The sequence below is a fragment of the Gracilinanus agilis genome, chromosome 2 (genome assembly GCF_016433145.1).
Source record: "Gracilinanus agilis isolate LMUSP501 chromosome 2, AgileGrace, whole genome shotgun sequence".
In the NCBI taxonomy this organism is placed as follows: Eukaryota; Metazoa; Chordata; class Mammalia; order Didelphimorphia; family Didelphidae; genus Gracilinanus; species Gracilinanus agilis.
The window spans coordinates 337,498,689-337,520,315 of NC_058131.1; the positions used below are offsets into that span (position 1 = coordinate 337,498,689).

General features: G+C 34.7%; 1 protein-coding gene across 3 annotated transcripts in view; it reads right to left on the bottom strand.

Annotated features, from left to right (window-relative positions):
* The window catches only part of RPRD1B (regulation of nuclear pre-mRNA domain containing 1B), an 88,744-nt gene that overhangs the window by 16,131 nt on the left and 50,986 nt on the right, over positions 1-21,627 (bottom strand). For all 3 annotated transcript variants that reach the window (XM_044664303.1, XM_044664305.1, XM_044664304.1), the window contains exons 5-6: positions 20,922-21,048; positions 19,782-19,957 (exon numbers count right to left, since the gene is read on the bottom strand). In XM_044664303.1, coding sequence (XP_044520238.1) covers positions 19,782-19,957; positions 20,922-21,048 — 303 coding nt within the window. The remainder of the gene's footprint in view (positions 1-19,781; positions 19,958-20,921; positions 21,049-21,627) is intronic.

Consider the following 21,627-nt stretch of genomic DNA (forward strand, 5'->3'; position numbering starts at 1 on the left):
CCATTTCTACAACACTATATGTAATACAAAGTGTTTTCCTCACAACAATCCTGTGAAAGTTATTATCACTTTATAGATGAAGAAAATGAAACACAAAGAAGTGATTTCATGAAGGTTCTGATTAGCTGTTTCTTTTAGTTAGCACTCTTTCCCTCCTCAAATAGTCATATCTGTCCTTGGCAGAATGTAAGTTTTCTGAGGGTAGAGACTGTTTTTTAATTTGCCTTTCTATCCCCAGCATCTAATGTAATATCCCAGACACAGAATGTACTTAATGCTAATTAGGTTTGGATTAGATCTAGTGAGCATCTAAATAGCTTCAAACCCAGGCCTTCTAATTCCAAAATCAGAGACCTTTCCATTGTACAGTGATGTCCTTACCCTTATCCTTTTCATTGGGAGGTGGAAAGGAGAATGGAGATATGCCACAATTTTATATACCAAATGCAGCTTCAGAAAAAAAAATTTAATATACTTAATCACATGCTTTCCATGATTACATAATCTCATCCATGTGTGTCACAGCAAACAAATTCTTCACTCATCGCTATATTAACTATTCCAGAAATTCAACCTGGACACAGTTCTACGAAACCACCATAATACTCCCTTACTCATGTCTTTTCAAATCTCTCTAAAAAAGTTTATGCAATTCATGGCAGTTAATATTGCTTTTTTAGGTTGCTTTTATTTTCCTTTTCTGTATGTCTTACTTCCTAACATAAGCAGGAATAGGCAAGTCAAAGTAGGGTGATCCACACTACTTTCCTTCCCCTATTTTCTTGTGACTCATAAAAGAATTTTTACAGAAAGAAAGGGGAACTATAAATTTTATTCTTCAGGCCTCCACTGTGCAGGACTCTTATCATCAGACTGTTCATAGCATTCCAAGATTTCCCAGTGACCACAGGGAGCAATGAAAGAGGAAGGAGTTTTAAAAGCAGTTGCTGCTGCCACCTTTCAACCTGACTCCAGAGGAGCCATGAAAAATTGCCTTGGTAATTCCACTTTTAAAGATATATTTAAACACAAGAAGATATGGCCCAACATCTAATTTTGTGATAATGTTTAGAATTTATATTCCTGGTTTTGCTTTGAAACTTCACCTCAAAAACTCCATTAAACTACAAGGAGAGATGTATTACTCCAACACCACCCTCCTTTTGTACTCTGCTGGTTTGGTATATACTACATGTGAATACTGACTACCCAACCCACTCAACACAAACACAGATGTTTATTGATGGGAACACTACTTAGGTATACTTAGCATTTTTAGGTTAAAACAATAAGCTTTACTTGACATGTTGTGGTTGGTTTTTTTATACCTAGAAAAGGCAAGGACTAGCATTACAATGACCCTTTCTAAAGGATTTTCACTTTCCAATAAAAACCATTTAAATCACTTTTTCAAGATACTTGTGGAAAGAATGAATAATTAAGATTCATATACTGCAAAACTCATTTTATTTCTCTCAGGAAAACATTTGTACAAACAAAATATTTTTTAAAAACATTTAAAGGCAGTGGCTAACCTTAACAAAAGATACACTCTTTTATCATCTCTTTCATCTCACCCAGTTGTCCTTGTAGCACATAAGGCATCTAAAAGTCACCCACTGCTCCAATATTCCTAATTAAGAGTCATAAAAAGTAGTATGCACAAAGAAGATCATGGGGAGGTTTTGTTTTAAAGATGGCCTGCAACTGTTTATAAAGCAAATCACTCTACTGCTAGATATCCCAAAAGAAAAAAAAAAATGCTTCTTCTAGGTCATTTGGTCCAATTTGTTCCTGAACAGGAAATTCCCTCTATACCACACCCTCTTCCCCAAAATATATTCATCACACCCCCATTCTATGACTATGCCATCAAAACAGCAAATTTATGACAATCCAGGACACCCTAGGCTCAGAAATCATAGCCTAACTTTCAACCCTCTGTTGTCTAAAAAGAAAAAAAAACAAAAGAAAAAACCAACAATAAATTTATGAAGCTTTTTGTATATAAAATAAGAATGCCACCTTTCAAAATTTCATGCCAAAATAAAAAACCATCACTGACCTGCGTCTTTCTCTACCAGCCAGCTCCTTTCTCCCACATGACTTAGTGGCAGCTGCGACATTTCAAAATGATACATTCTGGGGTGTCACAGCAGAGCTGGAGCTGCTGAGCAAGACGCTGGGGAAGATACAAGGAAAAGAAAGTGTTCTCTCTAGTTCCCGAGTTTGTTGTTTCTCTGCTCCATTACTAAGAACCATAATAAATTAAATTACATAGGATGTTTCACAAGAATTAAAATAATGAAATGTTTTAAATCTGGCTCATAAATAAGACATTAGGAACAAGCCAATTGAATTGTTCCATCAGAAGAATGAAACTGGAACAGAAGTCATGATCTGAGATAGGATTGTGGAATTTAATGAACTAACTTCTAAAGTATTAATGCAATCTTAAAGGTAGACCAGTGTGTTTTAACAGAAGAAAACCAACAGAAATGGATGACAAAGGCTTAAAAAGTATGTACATCTCAAAGTTAACAAAAATTTAATTTTGAAACAATACAAACTTATTGAAGCAATACAAATGTGATTCCAAATCCAAATATTGACATAAAGCACAGTCTTCACAGATGGTTCCATAAAATATTCTTTTAAAATATTTCTCCAAAAAGCACTAGAATATTTTTAAAGTACTAAACAGTGCCAAACAAATCAGTGTTTGATTTCAATATTAAAATGATTGATTTTTTTTAAAGTTCTAACAGCAAAATGTATGTTCCTTACACATTATACTCAATGATACCAAGATCTGTGTCCTTCATATAAATTTTGGGTTGATCTTGTATATCAAGCATGAGTTATTAGAATGGTATCCTGAGCTTTAAAACATTTTTGCAATTATTTCTGTTTTGGATCAAAATAAAAAGGAAAAAGGAGGCAGAGAAACAAAAACTGAAACATAAGTGAATGGTTTCTATACAAAACAATTCTGACAATTAGTAATGCTACAGTAAAATTATGTGTTAGAAAGTCTGTTTCACTTAACAAAAAAGGGGATAAGTATAAATACCATTTGAAACAAGAAAATTTATTAAATATCTTGAATATAATCCCTCCTCAAGATACCCAAATTAGTTTAATACTCTATCAGTTAAGTTAGCAATGGGATACTTTAAAGATTTTGAAACTAGACAAAACAAATTTATAAAGAAATAAAAAATATCAAGGGAGAAAATGAAATAAAATATAAAGAAAGAGGGGGGTCTTTAGAGTATGTAATACATTCTCTAAAGCAGTAATTAACCCTAAAAAGATATTCCACCTCCAGTCTCCATACTTTTGCCATATGGTTCCCCATATCTGGAATATACTCCCTCCTCATCTCTGCTTCTTAGAATCCTTGGCTTCTTTCAAAAATATAACCTCTCATATAGCAATACTCTCTATTTCTTGAAACTGTTTTGTATTTACTCAGCTTAATACACATGTTCCATTCCACTACTCACCTAGTAAAAATGTAAGCCCCTAGAGGGAAAGGAATGTTTTGGTTTTTGTCTTTGTATTCCTATCTCTATTAAAGTGGCACATGATAGGAATTTCAAAAAATATTTTGGAGTTAAACTGAATTATCTAATTTTTGGTACTACATAAAAAGAGACATTATTTGGTAGAAGAGTTTAGATAAGCAAGATTTAGAACCAAATACATAAAGCAATCTAGTGTATAATCAACCCAGTAACAGAAATTGTTGAGGGAAGAATTTATTATGTAACAAAAACTAGGAAAATGGAACAAGTAAGCAGCTAGTGGTAAATAGAATTGGGCCAACTTCTTATATCAGTGATGGGCAAACTACAGCCTGCGGGTCAGATGCGGGGAGGGGGGGGGGGCGCGCCTGAAATGTTCTATCCAGCCATGGGACATTATTCCTAATCTAACGAATACAATGAGTAGGATACAATACAATGAAACTTTGAAAGAGTTGCCTTAGAAACAGACTGACACGAGCATTTCCTTTCCTTTGGTCCCCTCTTTAAAAAGTTCGTCCATCACTGTCTTATACCATATGCCACAAAGCCCAATTGAATTATTAGTCCAAATATAAAAGTCATATTTTAAAAGAGAGAATGAAAGTAGAAGAAAAATTCTTATCAGGTGGTGATATAGAGGCAATTATAAAAGACCCTGTCTATGATTTCCATTATTTAATTTTTTAAAGTTTCTATACAAATAAAAACAATATATGCAAAAAAAGAGAAATAAAGGATAAGTAAAAAAATTGTTGTATTAAATAATATAAAATACTAGTAAGTAATATTAATTTACTCAGTAAATAAGATACTTATAGCTAACATAGAGTACTTTAAGTAAAGCACTTTATTTTTTCCCCCCACAAGTGAATTATACCAAACATATAAAGAAAAATTTATTATAATACTACATAAAGTATTTGGAAAAATAAGTGAAGAAGGCCCAAATTCCTTTTATAATACAAATATGTACCAGTATCCTTTGACTCAGAAATACTACCACTACAACTGTATCCCAAAGAGACAAAAACATTTATAGGTGCTCTTTTTGTGGTGGCAAATAATTGGAAATTGAGGGGATGACCATGAATTGGGGAATGGCTGAATGAGCTGTCGTATAGGATTTTGATGGAATACTTTTATGCTATAAAATTGATGAGAAGGATGCTTTCAGAAAAATCTGTAAAGACTTATGTAAACTGATGCAAAGTGAAGTAATCAGAACCTGAATACATACACTGTAACAGCAATATTGTGTTATGATCACCTCTGAAAGGCTTAGCTGTTCTCAGCAATAAAATAACCCAAGAGAATTCTGAAGGATTTATGATGAAAAATGTTAGCCCATCTATATAGAGTAAGAACTAATGGAGTCAGGATGCAAGTTGAAGCATATTTTTTAATTTTATTTTGCTGTTTTGGTCTATGTTTCCTTTTGCAACATAACTAATATAGAAATGTTTTGCATATTCATAGCAACACTCTTTGTGGTGACAAAAAAATTGGAAAATGGGGGGTTGTCCCTCAATTGGGGAATGGCTAAACAAATTGTGGTATATGATGGTGATGGAATACTACTGTGCTGTAAAGAATGATGAACTGGAGGATTTCCATGTGAACTAGAAGAACCTCAATGAACTGATACAGGCTGAAATGAGCAGAGCCAAAAGAACATTGTACACAGAAAGTGAAATATTGTGGAACTATCCAATATAATGGACTATACTACTTGTAGCAATACAATGATCCAAGACAATCATGAGGGACTCATGAGAAAGAATACTATCCTCATCAAGAGAAAGAACTGTGAAAGAAGAAACACAAGAAAAACAAATGACTTATCACTTATTTATATGGGCATATGATTTAGGGTTTGGGGTTTAAAAGATTGCAAAAATGCATAATATGTAAAATGCATATTATACAAAAATGATTAATTTAGAAATGGGTATTATAACATTTATATAACCTAGTGGAATTGCCTGTCCGCTCTAGGAGGGTGGGAAGGAAAGAAAATGAATTCTATAAACATGGAAAAATATTTTAAAATAAAATAAATAAAAAAGTAAAAAGAAATGTTTTGCAAGATTTCATATGTATAATCTATATGAAATTGCTTGCCTTCTCAAGGAGAAGGGAGGGAAAGGATGCAGAGAATTTGAAACTCAAAATTGTAAAATATTAATATTAAAAATTATTTTTAAGTAAACTACTTAAAATAAATTAACTTGTTTGACTCTTACAACAATCCTGTGAGAGATTAATGACTTGTATCATAAGTAGTACATATCTGAGACAGGATTTTGAACCTATGTCTTCTTGATTCTGAGCCCATTATTTTATCTATTTCCCATGTTAGTGAAGATGTGGCATGGGTGCCCCAGCAGGATGGAGGGGGTTGCTCTATTCCACCGCACCTAAGGAAACTTTTTTCATGCCCCACCCCTCTGTCCAACAGACCAATATGAGGCACTTCCTCCCTCCACTCTCTGAGGGGGCTCACAGTCAGCTTAAAGGTACAATTAAGGCATGTGATCTCTAAAGGTTTTGCCAATGCTGTACTATACTCTTCCTAACTGACTATCACTCTCTCTATAGATCTGGTTTCAAACTCCTATTTGATTGCAAACTGTCCTCCTGTATCAGTGATGACAAACCTATGGCATGAGTGCCAAAGATGGCATGCAGTCATGGCACCCATCCCCCTCCCCGCCCCATTACTAGAAAGGCAGAGGGACAAGGGTGGAGCTGCTCCCCTCCCCTTCTCCATGCACCTGATGACATTTTTTTCACATCCCCACCCCTCTGCCCAGCAGCCAATGGGACTGAATAGAGGGTAAAGTGGGCAGCTCACAAGGGCAGAGCTGGAAGGGAGCAGAGAGCTTGGGCCACTCCCTTCCCCCTCTCTACACTCGCTGAGGACATTCTTCACTTCACCTGCCCCTCCACTCAGCAGCCCAATGACAGTGCTTACTCCTTCTCCTCTGTGGGGTAAGGAAGGGGAGGGTTGTGCCTCACACTCAGTGGGGGTGTGTGCCAGGCACACCACTTGTTCTGGGGGGAGGCCCAGCATTTCATCTCTGAAAGGTTCACCATCACTGTCCTATATCATCTCTCCCTTTCCTTCTTTCTCTCAGGGGAGAACCTTAACTCTTTCTTTACTGAGAAAGTAAAAGTAATTTGCTGGGAGCTTTCTTTTCTCCGCTACTTTACAGCTCAAAAATCCTTGATTTCAAGCCACATCCAGGCCTCCTTTACTCCAGTTTCTGACGGAGGTAGCCTTTTCCCCAACAAGGCCAACTCCTCTATTTGTACCCATAATTCCCTCCTCCATCTCCTCCAATTTATGGCCCTGCAAATGTTCCCTTCTCTACCTTCAATGCCACAAAATACTTTCTAAAGAAATAAAAAATGATTTAAATAATAGAAAAGATACTCATTTTCTTGGTTGAGGCATACAAATACAATAAAAAATTAATTTGTAGATTTAGTAGCAATCAAATTACCAATAGATTGCTTTGTCATCAGGAAGAATAAAATTCACCCAGGAAAAGCAAAAGGTCTAAAATCTTAAAGGATATAACAAAAAAGTACTGATGAAGAGAAAATAGCCATATGAATATAACAGAATATTACCAAGCCATAAGAAAAGATAAGAATAAAGAGTTCAGAAAAATGTATTAGTGATACACTATACACAATGACTTCAATACTATAAAGAGGAAAAAAACTCAACAAAATCAAACTGAATACTATGTAACTATACAACTAAGCTTATTACCCCTAAAGAAAATGTAGTTCCTTCCTTCCAATGCTGAGTTGGGGGATTACAAGGGCAGAATGATGCCTCTGTTGTTAGGCGTGAGATCACTATATTGGGTGGTTTTACTCAACTCTTTTTCTCTCTATTAATTTTGTCACAAGGAAAAGGTGACAGATGAGAGTGGAAGGAGGGAAAGGAGGGAAAGAAAAAAGCAAAGGGAATATCCAGAAATAAATGTGAAAAAAACTGATGATTTCTACTTATCTCCTGATTCTATCATATCCCCCAAGCCATTCACCAACATCAAGTCACTTAACATTACCATCTCCTATGTCCTTTTCAGAGTCAAAGCCCTAGACACAGATGAGAGTGGATAGTGCTGGACTTGGAAGTTAAAATCCTGCCTCGGATGCAAGCTATGTAACCCTAGGCAAGTTACTTAACCTAGGGCTCAGCTTCCTCATCTGTAAAATGGAAATAAGAGATATTGTGAAGACCAAGTGAGTTAATATATATAAAGTATATTGTATACCTTTTACGATAATGAAAAGTTTTCTTCATTTATTCTACTTCCTCATTTCTCACTTATTTCTTAATCCCTTAAAATCTAGCTTTTAACTTTTTCATTCAACTAAAACTGACATTTCAAGATGTCAAGTCATTTAATAAACACTCATAAAGCATGTTCTAAGAGCCAGATACTGTGCTAAGATCTGAAGATACAAAGAAAGGTAAAAGACAGTCTCTGCTTTCAAGAAGCTCACAATCTAAAGGGGAAGACAACACAACATGCAAAACCTATGTATAACATACATATATATATATACACATACACATACACACACACGTGAATAAAACCAATGATCCTGTAATTATTAATCCTAAGGGCCTTTTCCCCAGTTGTTATTCTTGCCTCATCTGCTGCATTTGATAACATTAACCACATCTCTCTCTCCTTTGGTATTTTTCTGAGTTTTTAATAATACTGTTCTTTCTTAATTCTCTTCTTGCCTGCCTGGCTGTTTCTTCTTTATCTCTCCCCTTTGCTGCATCAAAATCAAGACCCCATCTCCCAACTATGAATATATCTCAATACTCCATCCTGGGTCCTTTTTCTCTATATATCCTCTCTTGGTGATCTCATCAGCTCCTAGTGATTCATTTATCTCAATTTCCAAATGACTCTCATATATCTTTTTATTTGGCCCTAGTCTTTCTCCTCTGCTTCAGTTCCAAACCACCAAAAATCTATAAATGTTTCACAAAGGATGTTCCACAGACACCTCAAAACTTAATATGTTCAAAACATGACTCAGCCCCTCCCCCCATCCACCACTCTTCCAAACTTCCCCATTTCTGTCAACATTCAGGTGTGCAATATTCCTTTAACACCCATTATCCAATTTGTTGCCAAACCTTGACTCCATAACATCTCTCCTGCGTTCCTTTCTCTCCACTAACATGGTCATCAACCTGGTTCAGGTCCATATCAACTTTCTGAGTGAACTATGGCAAGAAGCTCTTTACTCTTCCCTGCCTTTTTCTCTCCCTTCTCCAACCTATCTTCCACGAAGATATCAAAGTGATATACCTAAAGTATAAGACTGATCATGTCACTCTTCTGACTTTAAAAGCTCCTATAGTTCCCCCACAGTCCCTAGGATCATATACAAACTCCTGTCATTTAAAACTCTGCCATTATGGCTCCAGTCTCAAAGTAGCTAGGTGGAGTATAATGGATAGAGTACTGGACTGGGGATTTTGGAAGACCTGAGTTCAAATCCTGATGTAGATAATTACTATCTGAATGACTTTGGGTAAGCCATTTAATTTTTCTGCCTTTATTTCCTCTCCTGTAAAAAAAATTGATTCAATGGCTTCTAAGGTCCCTTCTAGCTCAAAGTCTACAGTCCAATCTTTCTAGTTTTATTACATGAACTTTATGTTCCAGCCAAAACAGTTATTTTCATGGCATTTTATTTTCTATCTCCATACCTTTACACTATTTGCCTCTTATACCTAAAATATACTCCTTATTCATCTTTTCCCCAATATAGTCCCTAACTTCCCTCAAATTTTGAAATTTCTTGTTCACATGGAGATGTATCTCAAAATCATTACAAAATTACCTTACATTTCGCCTACGTGATGCCTGTCTGGTTACCCCTAGCTGTTAGTGCTCTGGAAAAAAAAATACCTTCTTATTTACTTACAAGTATATATGTTGTTTTCCCCTCCAAGAATACATATCTCTTAAGGGAGTTTTCTTTGTATTACTGACACCTAGTGCAGTAGCTTTGCACATAGAAGACTCTATAATAAATGCTTGATAATTAGACTACATCCCCATAAATACAGTTATGCCCAGTTTCAGTACCGATTGCAAGGATGAGTTCACACCAACAATGTAAGGGCAAAAGGAACTTTATTACTAACTCAGAGTGAGGGTCCAGGACACTAAAACTAATCTGGACCCCGTTGGAAGGGAAGCACAGGTTTTTATACGGGTTGTAGAGTATACACAATATTATGGGAGCCTAGTTACATTATAACAACTCCTGTTGTTAGTAACCATGGGTTTCTCGAAGAAGTCCTAACTGGAGAGTCCCTAGCTTGTGTTTGTTTGTGGTTGCTTGGTTCCTACTTTCTAACTTTGGGGTTCTACAATACCAGATGAAAATCATAAGGAATTTATAGTAATTCCTAAGGATAAACTTCATACTCCAATGGATATGAAGAAGCAATTCTTAAAAGAAGAAATATAAACTATCAACAATTTGAAAAATGTTCAAAATCACTTACTTGAAGATAAAATGCAAATTAAAACAATTCTGAAATATCGCCTGAACTCTAAACTGGAAAACATGGTAGAAGACATCAAAATTCATTATAAGCGGGCATGAGACAAAAAGAGACATAATAATTCAATTCAGTTGGTGGGCTATGAAACAGTATAGAATTATACTATGAAAGTAACAGGCAATATTCATGTTCCTTTATCTCACTTTTAGTTTTTATATTCTAGGAGATGGGCAAAAAGACAAGGCCAATAGAAAATTCACAGAAGTAATATTTTAATGGAAAAAACTCAAAATTATATGCCATATAATGGAAGGACTAAATAAATTGTGGCATATGAATGTAACAGACCATATTCCAAAACAATAAAACATTACTCTATCATAACATGTCATAAGATGATGACAAATATAAAAGTGAAAGAAAAGAAGTATTTATATAGAGCCTACTATATATATTCTAGGCATTGTGCTAAGGACTTCACAAATATTATCTCATTTCAACCTTACAATAACCATGAGAGGTAGATGTTATTATTATCCCCTTTTTATAGGTGAGGCAACTGAAGCAAATATAGATTAAGTAAATTGCCCAATGTCACACAGCTAAGTGTCAGAAGCTGGATTTGAACTCAGCTCTTCCTGACTCTACACCAGGTACTCTTCTCTACTATGCTACCTAGCTCCTAAGGACATAAAGAAAACATGAGAAGAGTATATCAAGTGACAGAGAACCAAAAGAACAATATACACATGAAAGAAGATAAAATTATTATGAAACTTACTGTAAATGAGGGACAATGTTGGTGTTACTTTGTGAAAGCTGATGCATATGATCTTTACTTCCTTCATCAATCAATTAAGTAATGACTAGAGCTACAATGTATGGATTTAAGCATGTATGACTGAATATTGATAATGCCTAAATCTTTTGAGGGTTCTGGGGAACCTAGGAAGATTTTATTTTGCTTATCTTCTGATTTTCTTCTGATTTACTTTGAGAATTTATTTTGGTTTGATGTTTTCTTGATTGTATAATTGTTCTTTGGTTCTTACTCATACATTTGAATGCTTATATTTGTTAACAGAAATTAAATTAAACTTATCAACTAAAAAAAAGAAAAAAATCTTTTTAGTAGTAAGAAATGTAAGGTAATCCCTTAACGATCTTGAGTTACATCTCCATGTGAGCAAAAAATTAGTAAACATTTATTAATATACTACTATGTGCCAAGCTTTATATAAATAATCCATAACACAGAAACATTAGTAAAACAACCTCTGATCTCAAAAGGCTTATATAAGTAAATAAGACTATAGTAAAGACATTTACAAATAATCATTTGTAAAGAAAACTCAAATTTTAGGACTAGAAAAGGCCTTTGAGGTTATCTTGTTTATCTACCACTTCTCAGAAAACTAGATATCTATTCTTTAACTGAAGATTGTCAGGAATTGGAAGCTTACTATCTAAACATATACCCTATTCCACTGATGAAAAGCCCTAGATATTAATTAGGTAATTTCTTCATTACACTAAAGGATATTCCACTTCCCTGTTAACTTCTACACTCTGATCCTAGTTTTTCTTCTGAAGTTACAAAGATTTAAGCTAACTCAACACTAAAACTCAAATATTCTAATTCCCACATCTGTGTTCTTTCTAGGACCAATTCCCTTACTCTAAACAAATTGGACGCAGACTATATAAAGAGCCCAAGTAAATATCAGCTTGCCTAAAAACTAAACTAATCCTAATGATCATCATCCATTATGAGGCTGAGATGATGTCTAATAGGATCCTAATTGCAACTTAACCTTCTCTAATGAAATAGTATCTGTATTTATCAGAGTGCCTAGCACATGGTGGGCACTCAAGTATTTATAGCGTTCTTTGTATATATTTGATTGCTCGTTGTCTCTCCCATTACATTATTTGATCTTTGAGGAATGAGACTGTTTTCTGCTTTTCTGTGCCCCCAGCACTTAAGCACAGTACCTGGCACTCCTCAAATGGTATGGTGGCACTAAAGTTTATTAGGATCAAAGATCTACATCTTAGGGCAGGTAGGTGGCTCAGTGGATAGAGCCAGGCCTAAAGATGACAGGTCCTGGGTTCAAATTTGGCCATATACACTTCCTAGCTGTGCTTCCAATTCTAAGATAGAAGGTAAGGATAAAAAATAAAAATAAAAAAAAAGTAAAGTCATACCTATAATCCTCTTCTCTATCCATTCTCAAACCTCATACAGTCTCAACTAGTCTATAAAATTTAGGAAATTACACATAAATTGAAATGTAGAGTTAGCAAAGTAGTTGCATTAAAAAAAGTTACTGTATTCCAGAGTGACTCTTGGCAAATAACTACCAGGAGAGGCAATAAGCACAAAATGAAAGCATAAAGAAAACCATCTATAATGCAAGGGAAACCACAAACAAGAGGAATATTTAGTTTAAATACTCTTCTTAAATACCCACAGCAAACATCTAATATGGTTGTTTCTTGAAATTTTAGGAATACTTCTAAGAATTGAAGTGTCCACAAAGATTTAGTTATTCTTTTTCTTAATATAAAATCCAGAAGAAGAACAAAGATGGAAAAAGTGTCTAATCCTGAATGATTACTGCCTATGTCTATGACAAGACACTGCACTTTAGTCAAAACACTTCTGTATATAGGACAGTATAAAATCAATATATCTATGAATTAATTTCCAAGGTATCACTCTAAACACCTTAATACCAATCAACAAACTTTTAAAAGCATCTACCCTAAGCCTTAGTTCTGTATTCCAATTCTAATTCAAATTATCTACATTTTGAGCTCTAACCTCAAAGGGGGTGAAACATCACAGTGACAGCTAAGTGTGCTTTTATCTCCAAGAAAAGAAACTACATTCTTTCAGAGACTAAAAGGAGTAGTGATTACCCGAGTATAAGAATTCCTAGTGTATGTAAAATAGTCCTACCAATTCAGATCTGCAATTTACCTATAATACAATCTTGGTAAGCTGCCTGAAGGTATTAAGAAATGAAATGATTTGCCCATTGCCACAGAGTCAGTATGTATCAAAGAGAGAACTTGAACCCACATCTACTTTGCTTCAATGCAAGTATCTTTAACCACTATACCATACTATCCCATATCAACTAAAAATATACTATTACTCAAATTAATATGTAATCTAAGCTAAGCATTTAGGTTTCTGTAAAATAATCCTATTCAGAAAGTCATGTTTGAGTCACTACTATGATACTAAATATTAACTATTTTTCAAACCATATATGTTACAAAACTGAAAACCTGGAAAAGGAATCTATCTAATTCAAATTATTCTTCATTATTTACCCATTTGTAAAGTTCTGTTTAGAAAGGTTAATGTATAATATACACATTTGCTCCATGAATTCCTAGATGGCTTAAGGTAACTTATAAAAAAGACAGAAACTCTTAAAAAATATAAAGTTGCCACTGATATCAAAACCCTTAAGTTTATAGGGCCTTGATATTTAAAGAGCCATGTTGTGGGGAACATATAGTTCTTTCTCATGTCACAGGGATGTTAATGATTCATGGCTAAATATTTCAGTAGGCAAACCATGACAGGAAATGTTTTGTATTAAGATGTAGGTGGTATTTGTGAATAATGATCAACTGATGTTACACACACATTTACTGAAAACAATTTGTAGAGCTACTCTAAAAAAATGGAGAAGTTAGGTTGTAATTGGGACAATTTAGAATTGTACGTATGGTGAACTTTAACATCATAATTTGAAAGAACTTTCAAGGTTTTGCCACTTTTATCTAATGAAAATTGTTAAAGTTTGCTTTGAAATAGTGAACTAATAAAGTTGCATTAATATGCAGCATCTTTAAGGTAGAAAACTTTAAAAATTTCAGAAGGTATGGAGAAATCCCCATTGCCTTCTAAGTATGATTTTAATTATGAGTCTGGCCTTACTGACTTGCAAGATACCTTAACATGGTAATAGCTGCATGCTCAGTTGTCAGATTAACATCAAAAATAAGACTCATAATCAACTAATTTCTGCAAAGCATTTAAATTATATAGGTTCTACATATCAATAGCTCAAAAGAATGGAAGAAATTCAAACAGCACAACAAAATGCTTTTAAAACTTATGGTTTTGAATCTCTCACAAATCCCCACTATTATTTCAAAGAATAAGTTTCCATAATGGAAATGTAGGGGAACCCTGTATTATTCCACAAAAAAGGATCATCAATTTAGAGAATATCTTAAAAAAGAAAAGTGTTTCCATCTCAGAACAGAGAGGACAAAGCTGAGAATATAAATGAATAGCTAAAAGTTTCAAGAAATACATTAAGCTATAGTTACAGACTGATCTAACAGTGATGCTATGATTTGGTTCAACACTGTAGTTCTACTGATTTGTAATTCAGGTAGCACTCTATTATTCACACCACAGAATGCATCTCTTTATTTCTAAAAAGAGGAAGATGTTCACAGGATTTTGGCTAAGATCATAATGAAAAGAGCAGAGTATTTTTGTTTACCCGCAAGTCATATAAGGCAATCTTTATTAATACGAGCCCCAAAGGTCCCCAGAGTATGGAAGTATATCTTATAAGAAAGGGTACCAGAGTAGGAGTAAGAAGAGCTGGGTTCTAGGTGGTGCAGGGTCTAGGATAATAAGCCTGGGGTTAGGAAGACATCTTCCTGAGTTCAAACTTGGCTTCGGAAACTTACTAGCTGTGTGACCATGGGTGGGACAAGTCACTTAACTCTGTTTGCATCAGTTTCCTTATCTATAAAAATAAACCAAAGAAAAAAATGGCAAACTACTCCAGTATCCTTTCCAAGAAAACCCCAAAGGGGTCATGAAGAGTTGGACATACCTGAAACAAATTAATAATGACAACAATCCAAATTTCACCAGGGATTCACCTGTTACTAAGTCTCTGCTAACCTATATTTCAGTTTCCTTGTCTATAAAGGAGAGACAATATGACCTGTCCAATCTAACTCATACTGCTGCTGTTTTGGAAATAAAATGAGATAATGTATGTAAAATACTCTGAAATGTGTAAGGCTGCATATGAATGCAAGGCAGTACTACTGCTATGAACCTTTTCTCTTGCTTCACTCTCCCTCTAGATTCCTTACTTCAATCTTTCCTTTCCATTTCCCTTTTGCCTTTTCTATTTTTACATCAACAGGCTTAGTGGTACTGGCTGTATTCAGTCTGGAGGTTGCTTACTCTTGTTAAGGGGTAAGTCTACTCCCAAATAAACAAAAAGAACTCTACATTCTCATCTACTCTAAGTACAGTTATTCTAATGAAAGCTTCTAGCCATCTGCACCCTGCAGGGAAGCAGAAAAGCTGCCAAAAACAACAGAATGCTATCAGTCTAGTTTAGGAGCCCTCATCTGTGGCCAAAGAATTTCTCAAGTTATTATAACAAAACTGAAAACAGAAAGTCATACAGAAAGACTGTATTTGAAGTCATTTTCCCTTTTCCTGCTGTGCTTTCTGAATCAAAATGCTATGCCCCTGGATAGTCATTACAGTCATGGGGTGTGCCATGCTGGGGAGAAAAGAAAACAGCTTCAGGTTTCAATGAAGCAATTTCTCATCTCCCAAAAGCATAAGAGAACACAGTAAGTTTCATACCAAAGAACATAGAAAAATCAGTCTGTTGGCATGTTTCCACCTTTAACCAATACACTCTTCTAAGTAAGCTGCAGTTTTTCTTTAATATTCTTTCAACTATTTAAGGGATTTAAGCTTTGGATGTTATTCTGTACACAATGATGATTTCTACCTGCTTTTGTCCTCTTCTTTAAAATATCACATACTAAATAGAGAATCAGGAGAACCTTAGTACTAGCCCTAGTTCTGTCCCTAACTCATTGTATGACCATGGGGATAAATTAATTCCCTATAGATTTTAGTTCCTTTCTCTGTCCAAAAAAAAAAAAAAAAAAAAAAAATAGACTGAGAGAAATGATGTCCAAAAGTCTATAATTCTCAGCCTAGCTCCTTATTACAGAAAATTTTCTACATAAAGCTAGAAAGTAATTTGTCTAAGCTCACTCTGCAATATGTATAATCGTTTCATCCTTAGCTTCATTTTCAATTGCCTAAAAGGCTATAAGTTCTATAACAACAGGAATCTATTTTTCTCTACAATCTCTTCTTAATTCTTGCACTTCATAGAAGTTGATCTAATTACTAATAAACTCATAAAATGGTATAGTCTGAAAGAAATATGAGAGTATATCTAATTTTTCCTCCCTCATATTACAGATTGGGAAACTGAAAACCTAAGAGAGGTGATTTGCCCAAAGTCACACAGCAAAGGAATAGTAGAATTGGGACTGAATAATGTCCTTTGCTTCCTTGTAGGTGCAGATGATTAAAGACCACATGTCATAGATTTCAAGGGAAAAAAAAAAAGTACACTTTGAATGAGGATTTGGTTGCCCGTATCCCTCTTTGATTGAAGAAACCACTATTTCTATAGTATAAAGTTCTTTGAATCCTATGGTCACTCAAAAATTGTTTAATGAGGATTTAACACATCAGTAACTACTATTTTCATGTGCTACACCTTTCTATTACTCTCAGATCTTCCTAAGGATACAGAGATAAAGACCGAACACATTACACTTTATAGATAATAATTTCTATTTTTTTCCTTATAATTAATCATGACAATTTGTTACCTAAATAAGATGAAGTTTGCTGTCCTAACTTTTCTCATCCTTATAATTCCAATAACCATTTTTATAAGACCATTCATAAAAACTTTTGATGCTCTGAAAGTACTATTTCTGTATATCCTGAGTTATAACTTTAAAGTAAATATTCACTCACTTGAAGTAAATAAGGCTGGTTTGAGCATTTGCCAAAGGGAGTTAACAAGTGAATACAAAAATGGACTAATTAAATAAAACTTTGTTTACAGATGGTAGAAGTTTTTCCTCCCCAGACATGGATTGATCATTCCTAGATTCAACTATTTCTGTCTGCTCTATACTTATGTAAAGTAATCTATATTTTCTTCCTTTAATCTTAAAAGAGAATAGACTTGTCCACTTCTACCCTACTCCCTTCAAATTCAGCATAAGGAGTCAAACTCAGCTAGTACAAATGATCTAGATTAAAATGGAAATGGAAAATGTTTAAGAAAATATATAAAAATACAAAACAGATAAGATTTATTTGTGGTTTCCTAAGTCAACAGCACAGATACTCACCAGGAAGCAAAAAGGTTATACAGAATTAAATATCTAACCTTCAAGTGTTGTTTATATATTAACAGAAATCCAAACTCTTCTATCGGTACTTTGAAAAAGCAGAGATATACTTCTCAGAGAGAAAATGATTTTTTCTTCATATAAGAAAAGTGTCAAAGTATATATTTCAATTACCATTTTGAGTCAAGATTTCCCAAGTTCTAATATAGATCTGGCCATGGAGTTGCAAGAAATCATCTCCGATCTGGGTTTGCTCCTCCAGTGCAATAAGGAAAGCTGTTAGGTTTTGTTCAGCTAATTCCTCTGGCAGTAACAAAGATAAGACAATGCAAACTATTCAGAGTTTCCCTTGACCATTCAGTGTGAGAGAATTTTTCTTTCTCTACTGAATGGCAAAGAGAAAGGGTTTTCTTTCTCTGGAGTAGAAACTTTTAATGTCCTCAGAATGAGAGAACCTGACACATACCTTACAAGCCTAACAATCTCCATAAAAATGCAACAGATCCTTAAGACCTAAGGTGGAACTAAAATCTCAAGACTGTAGAGATGAGATTGTTTGACAAGGATAAAATGAATTAAAAGCTACCCTTGTTAGTATATCTAATAATTTCTGTTTGTACTACAACAGACCTCAAAGAAATTTTTAACATTAAGTGGCTGCTAAAGGATATTGGGGGGGGGGGGGGGGAGGGATCAAGGATTCCTGAGGCTGACAGCTTGTGTACTTTAAAACAGAATCCTCTTTGCATTCTTTATTTGTTCAATCTCATCCCAATCCCTAAGCAGTGCTGGAATGGGACCTAGAAGCTCTCCAGAGATTGTCAAATACAATGGTCTTTATCAAGCCACTACTCTACAGAAAACAGAAAGATTAGTTGAAAAATTTAAGTGTGTACCAAGGTGGAAAGGGAAAGTATAACAAAGAGTTAACCTGCTCCACCAAACCAATCTCTTCTTGAAGACGACGTCCTCTATGGTAGCTTGCCACGTTCCACCCAACAACAGCTGCTCATGATAATCAATGTCTGACAGTTCAGAGAAAGCCCTTAATGTGTCGCCAAGGGGCAGTTCAACAGATGGCATAGTGACTTACAACCAGAATCATTAATTACATTCCCTTATTAGTCCCGGGGCACAGTGCTGAAAATGCTTCCTCAGTGAAAGATGAACATTTCAGATAAATGACCGTCTGGTATTGCCTGTGCAACTCCCTCTAGGACTTCTGGTCATTGCTGATTTCTAGTCAAAATGATGCTATTTTTACAGCCTTTCCCATCTTCCAGGTTCAAGCTGGCTATGAACATGAAATTCTTACCACTACTATTCATAATCACTCCCATCATCACTGCAGGTAAAGATAATGTACAACACACATATTATTCGTTTTCTACCCTCAGTCAGATGACAGTGTTCAAACACAAACTCACTTAGTCTTAATCATATCATCTTTGAAAGCCTGAAGGCTTAATTTCTGTCCCCTCTATGCCAAGGAATTCGTTTTATGAGTTGAGGCAAAGAGAAGCTTCTTTTGCTTTCTTTATATAATTTTCTCTTTGGGCTACATTAACAAAAATCTTAAGTTTAAGACAAATGAATAAAAAAACGGCTTTCCTATGACAAGTACTCTTTGACAGGCACAGATGATAATACCTTTCTATAGACTATAAATTCCTGGAGGATAAGGGAGCGCATATTAAATATCTTCAGGTCTTTCCTAGCACATAGCCCAGGACACTGATACTTAAATATTTGTTGAATGAATATTTTAGAATTGAGCGAGTTGCTGGAAAAGGGATACAAACAGTATCTGGGTGGAAGGCTACCTAAAGACAAGGGTTCCCCTCCTTCCATGAAAAGGCTACATGAAATGTAGCATTTCCTAAGTGTTAGTGGGTAATAATCCTTATTTTTTTCTCTCTGTTGATTAAAATCTACCAAGGATATAAAAATGAGGAGTAAGTATCTGTGAAATTTCTGAATTAACAGAAGACGGAGATATACTGTTTAATGGTTTTCATTTGTATATAACATTTGAAACTAACTTTGGAAAAGATGAAAGACATTCCTGGGTACTCTACAACTTTTGTCTGATAACATTCTTCTATTTCAGTGCCATTTTTGTTGTTTGTATCTCAGGCAATAAGTATTTTACCTAAGTTTGAAACTGGAATGTTAAAGGTTAGGATCTAAAACACTAAGGCTAGGAGTTTAGGTTTCTTTCCTGAAATCTAAGACCTGTCCTTTCCTGGTTTTAAGGAAATATGACATCAATTTTCAAAAAGGTCGAAACAACTCTGATACTTAATAGAATTTCTCCTCACAATTTTATTTTGCTTAAATTTTAAGAAAAGGGCTATATTAAAGATGATACCCACTGAATGGTGTGAGCTACAGAGAAGGGACTTAAGGAATCCTGGCTCACTTTGGATAGTACTTACTTCTAGTTTTTTCTCCTTCTCTGTCAAAACATCTTTCTGGTTCTGGGTATACTCCACCAACATACGTGCCAGCTGGCGTCGGTCTTCCAGTTCTGCTGCCAGTCGCCCATTATATTCTGCTAGTAACAAACATGCTTCATCCACTGTCTTTGAAAGACGTTCAGCTGCCTCTTTGTCTAAGCACAAATGTGACCAAAAAAAAAAAAAAAAGAAAAAGAAAAAAAATCTTTTGAGACAACCTACAAATCACCTGGGCATGACTGAGATGATTTTTGGGGGGCAGGGAGGGAAGGGGAGAGACAAGAGTGAGGAAAGGGGTGGCCAAAGGACGTTTCCCCACTGTAGACAATCTTTTTTTTTTTTTTTCTGGACTTGGAGGGAAAAAATGCAACAGTTATAACTTAGTCCAAAGGTACCGTCATCAAGACAAATTATTTAAGGAGTTATGACAAAAAAGACACCTAAATGCCCCATTTTAGAAAAGCACTGCCAGAAAGCAAACATCCAAAACAAAATAGGGTTTTTAAGGTTAAACTAAAAATAATTATTCCTTTCCTTTAATATGCTCAACATATTTCCATTTGTTACCTTATTTTTCTTTCTTCGCATATTGCCAAGACAGTTACTATTTTTTTCTGGTTCAGACATGTTATTTTACTGATGTAAGAAACTTTTGATGAAGAAATTCCCACTATTAAGGCAGATTAGCAACTGTTTTGCAAGTTTCTGGCCTTAAAAAGAGGTCTGGAGATCTCAAAGGCCCAAGGTCATAAAGAGGTGTAGGAGAGGCAGAACAGAACTTGAATGCAAGTTTTCTTAACTAAAGGATGACTCTACCACAATGTCTTTCATTGGAACTACATGCATGTAAGAAAGTAGCATTATTAAAAAAACAAAAGGAACCATGATTTTTAGGATGCCTCAGGGTGGTATTTCTGTAGGAATTCAAACCATATTTTGATACTATAGAAACAGAAATTCAGATTTCATTACACAAGCCAAGTCTGTATGCCTCTTACTACAAATAAGTGTGTCCTCTGTCCAACAAAGTATAAAAGCTTAAACTTTCAGCACTAAGCAGATCTTATAATTCAATGCATAGCATAATCCCACTGTTCGCCTTGAATCCAATGGTCTCACCTGTAATTTTCTCTAGAAGAGAAACATCTTGAACTTCTTGTGGTAGTGAAGCAATTTTCTGCCTCACAGTGGCATCACCTGATGCAGCATTTTCCAAATCCTGCAAGGCTTTGATCAGCTCCTCAGTCTATCAGACAGAACACAGAATTTCATCTTTCTTAGAAATCAGTGTTAGGAAAATAAGGTGGACATAACTTTAAAAGCAGCTACTCCTGATATGTTTACAGATTCTAATCTGAGAGCCCACTCCACTTTCCCATTTGCCAATTGTTTAGTATAAGAAAATATACAAAATTAATCTCTAAACTTAGTAACTAAAAGATAAAGATGAAATTCTACACTATACCTTAAAAAAATCACATTCCAAATATATTTGTGGCAAAAAAGTACCAAGATAATATCTTGCTTTGTTGCATATAGTGCCTAAAACTATACTAAGAGTACAAAATTTTAAAGTAAGTTATTAATAGCTTTTGTTTTTACATTGCCCCAAATTTCTCCTATCTTTCCTCTCTCTCCCCCATAGAACTCTCATTTTAAAAAAAATAAGAAAAAGAGAAAAAAAAACAGCAAAACTGATAAATACATTGAAAAAAATATGTTATATACCATGTTCCATATCCATGGAACACTTATGTAAAAGTAGAGAGGTATCTTCTCCTAGTTCTTTTTTGGGGATATGTTTCTTTTTTGTAATCTTGCAGTT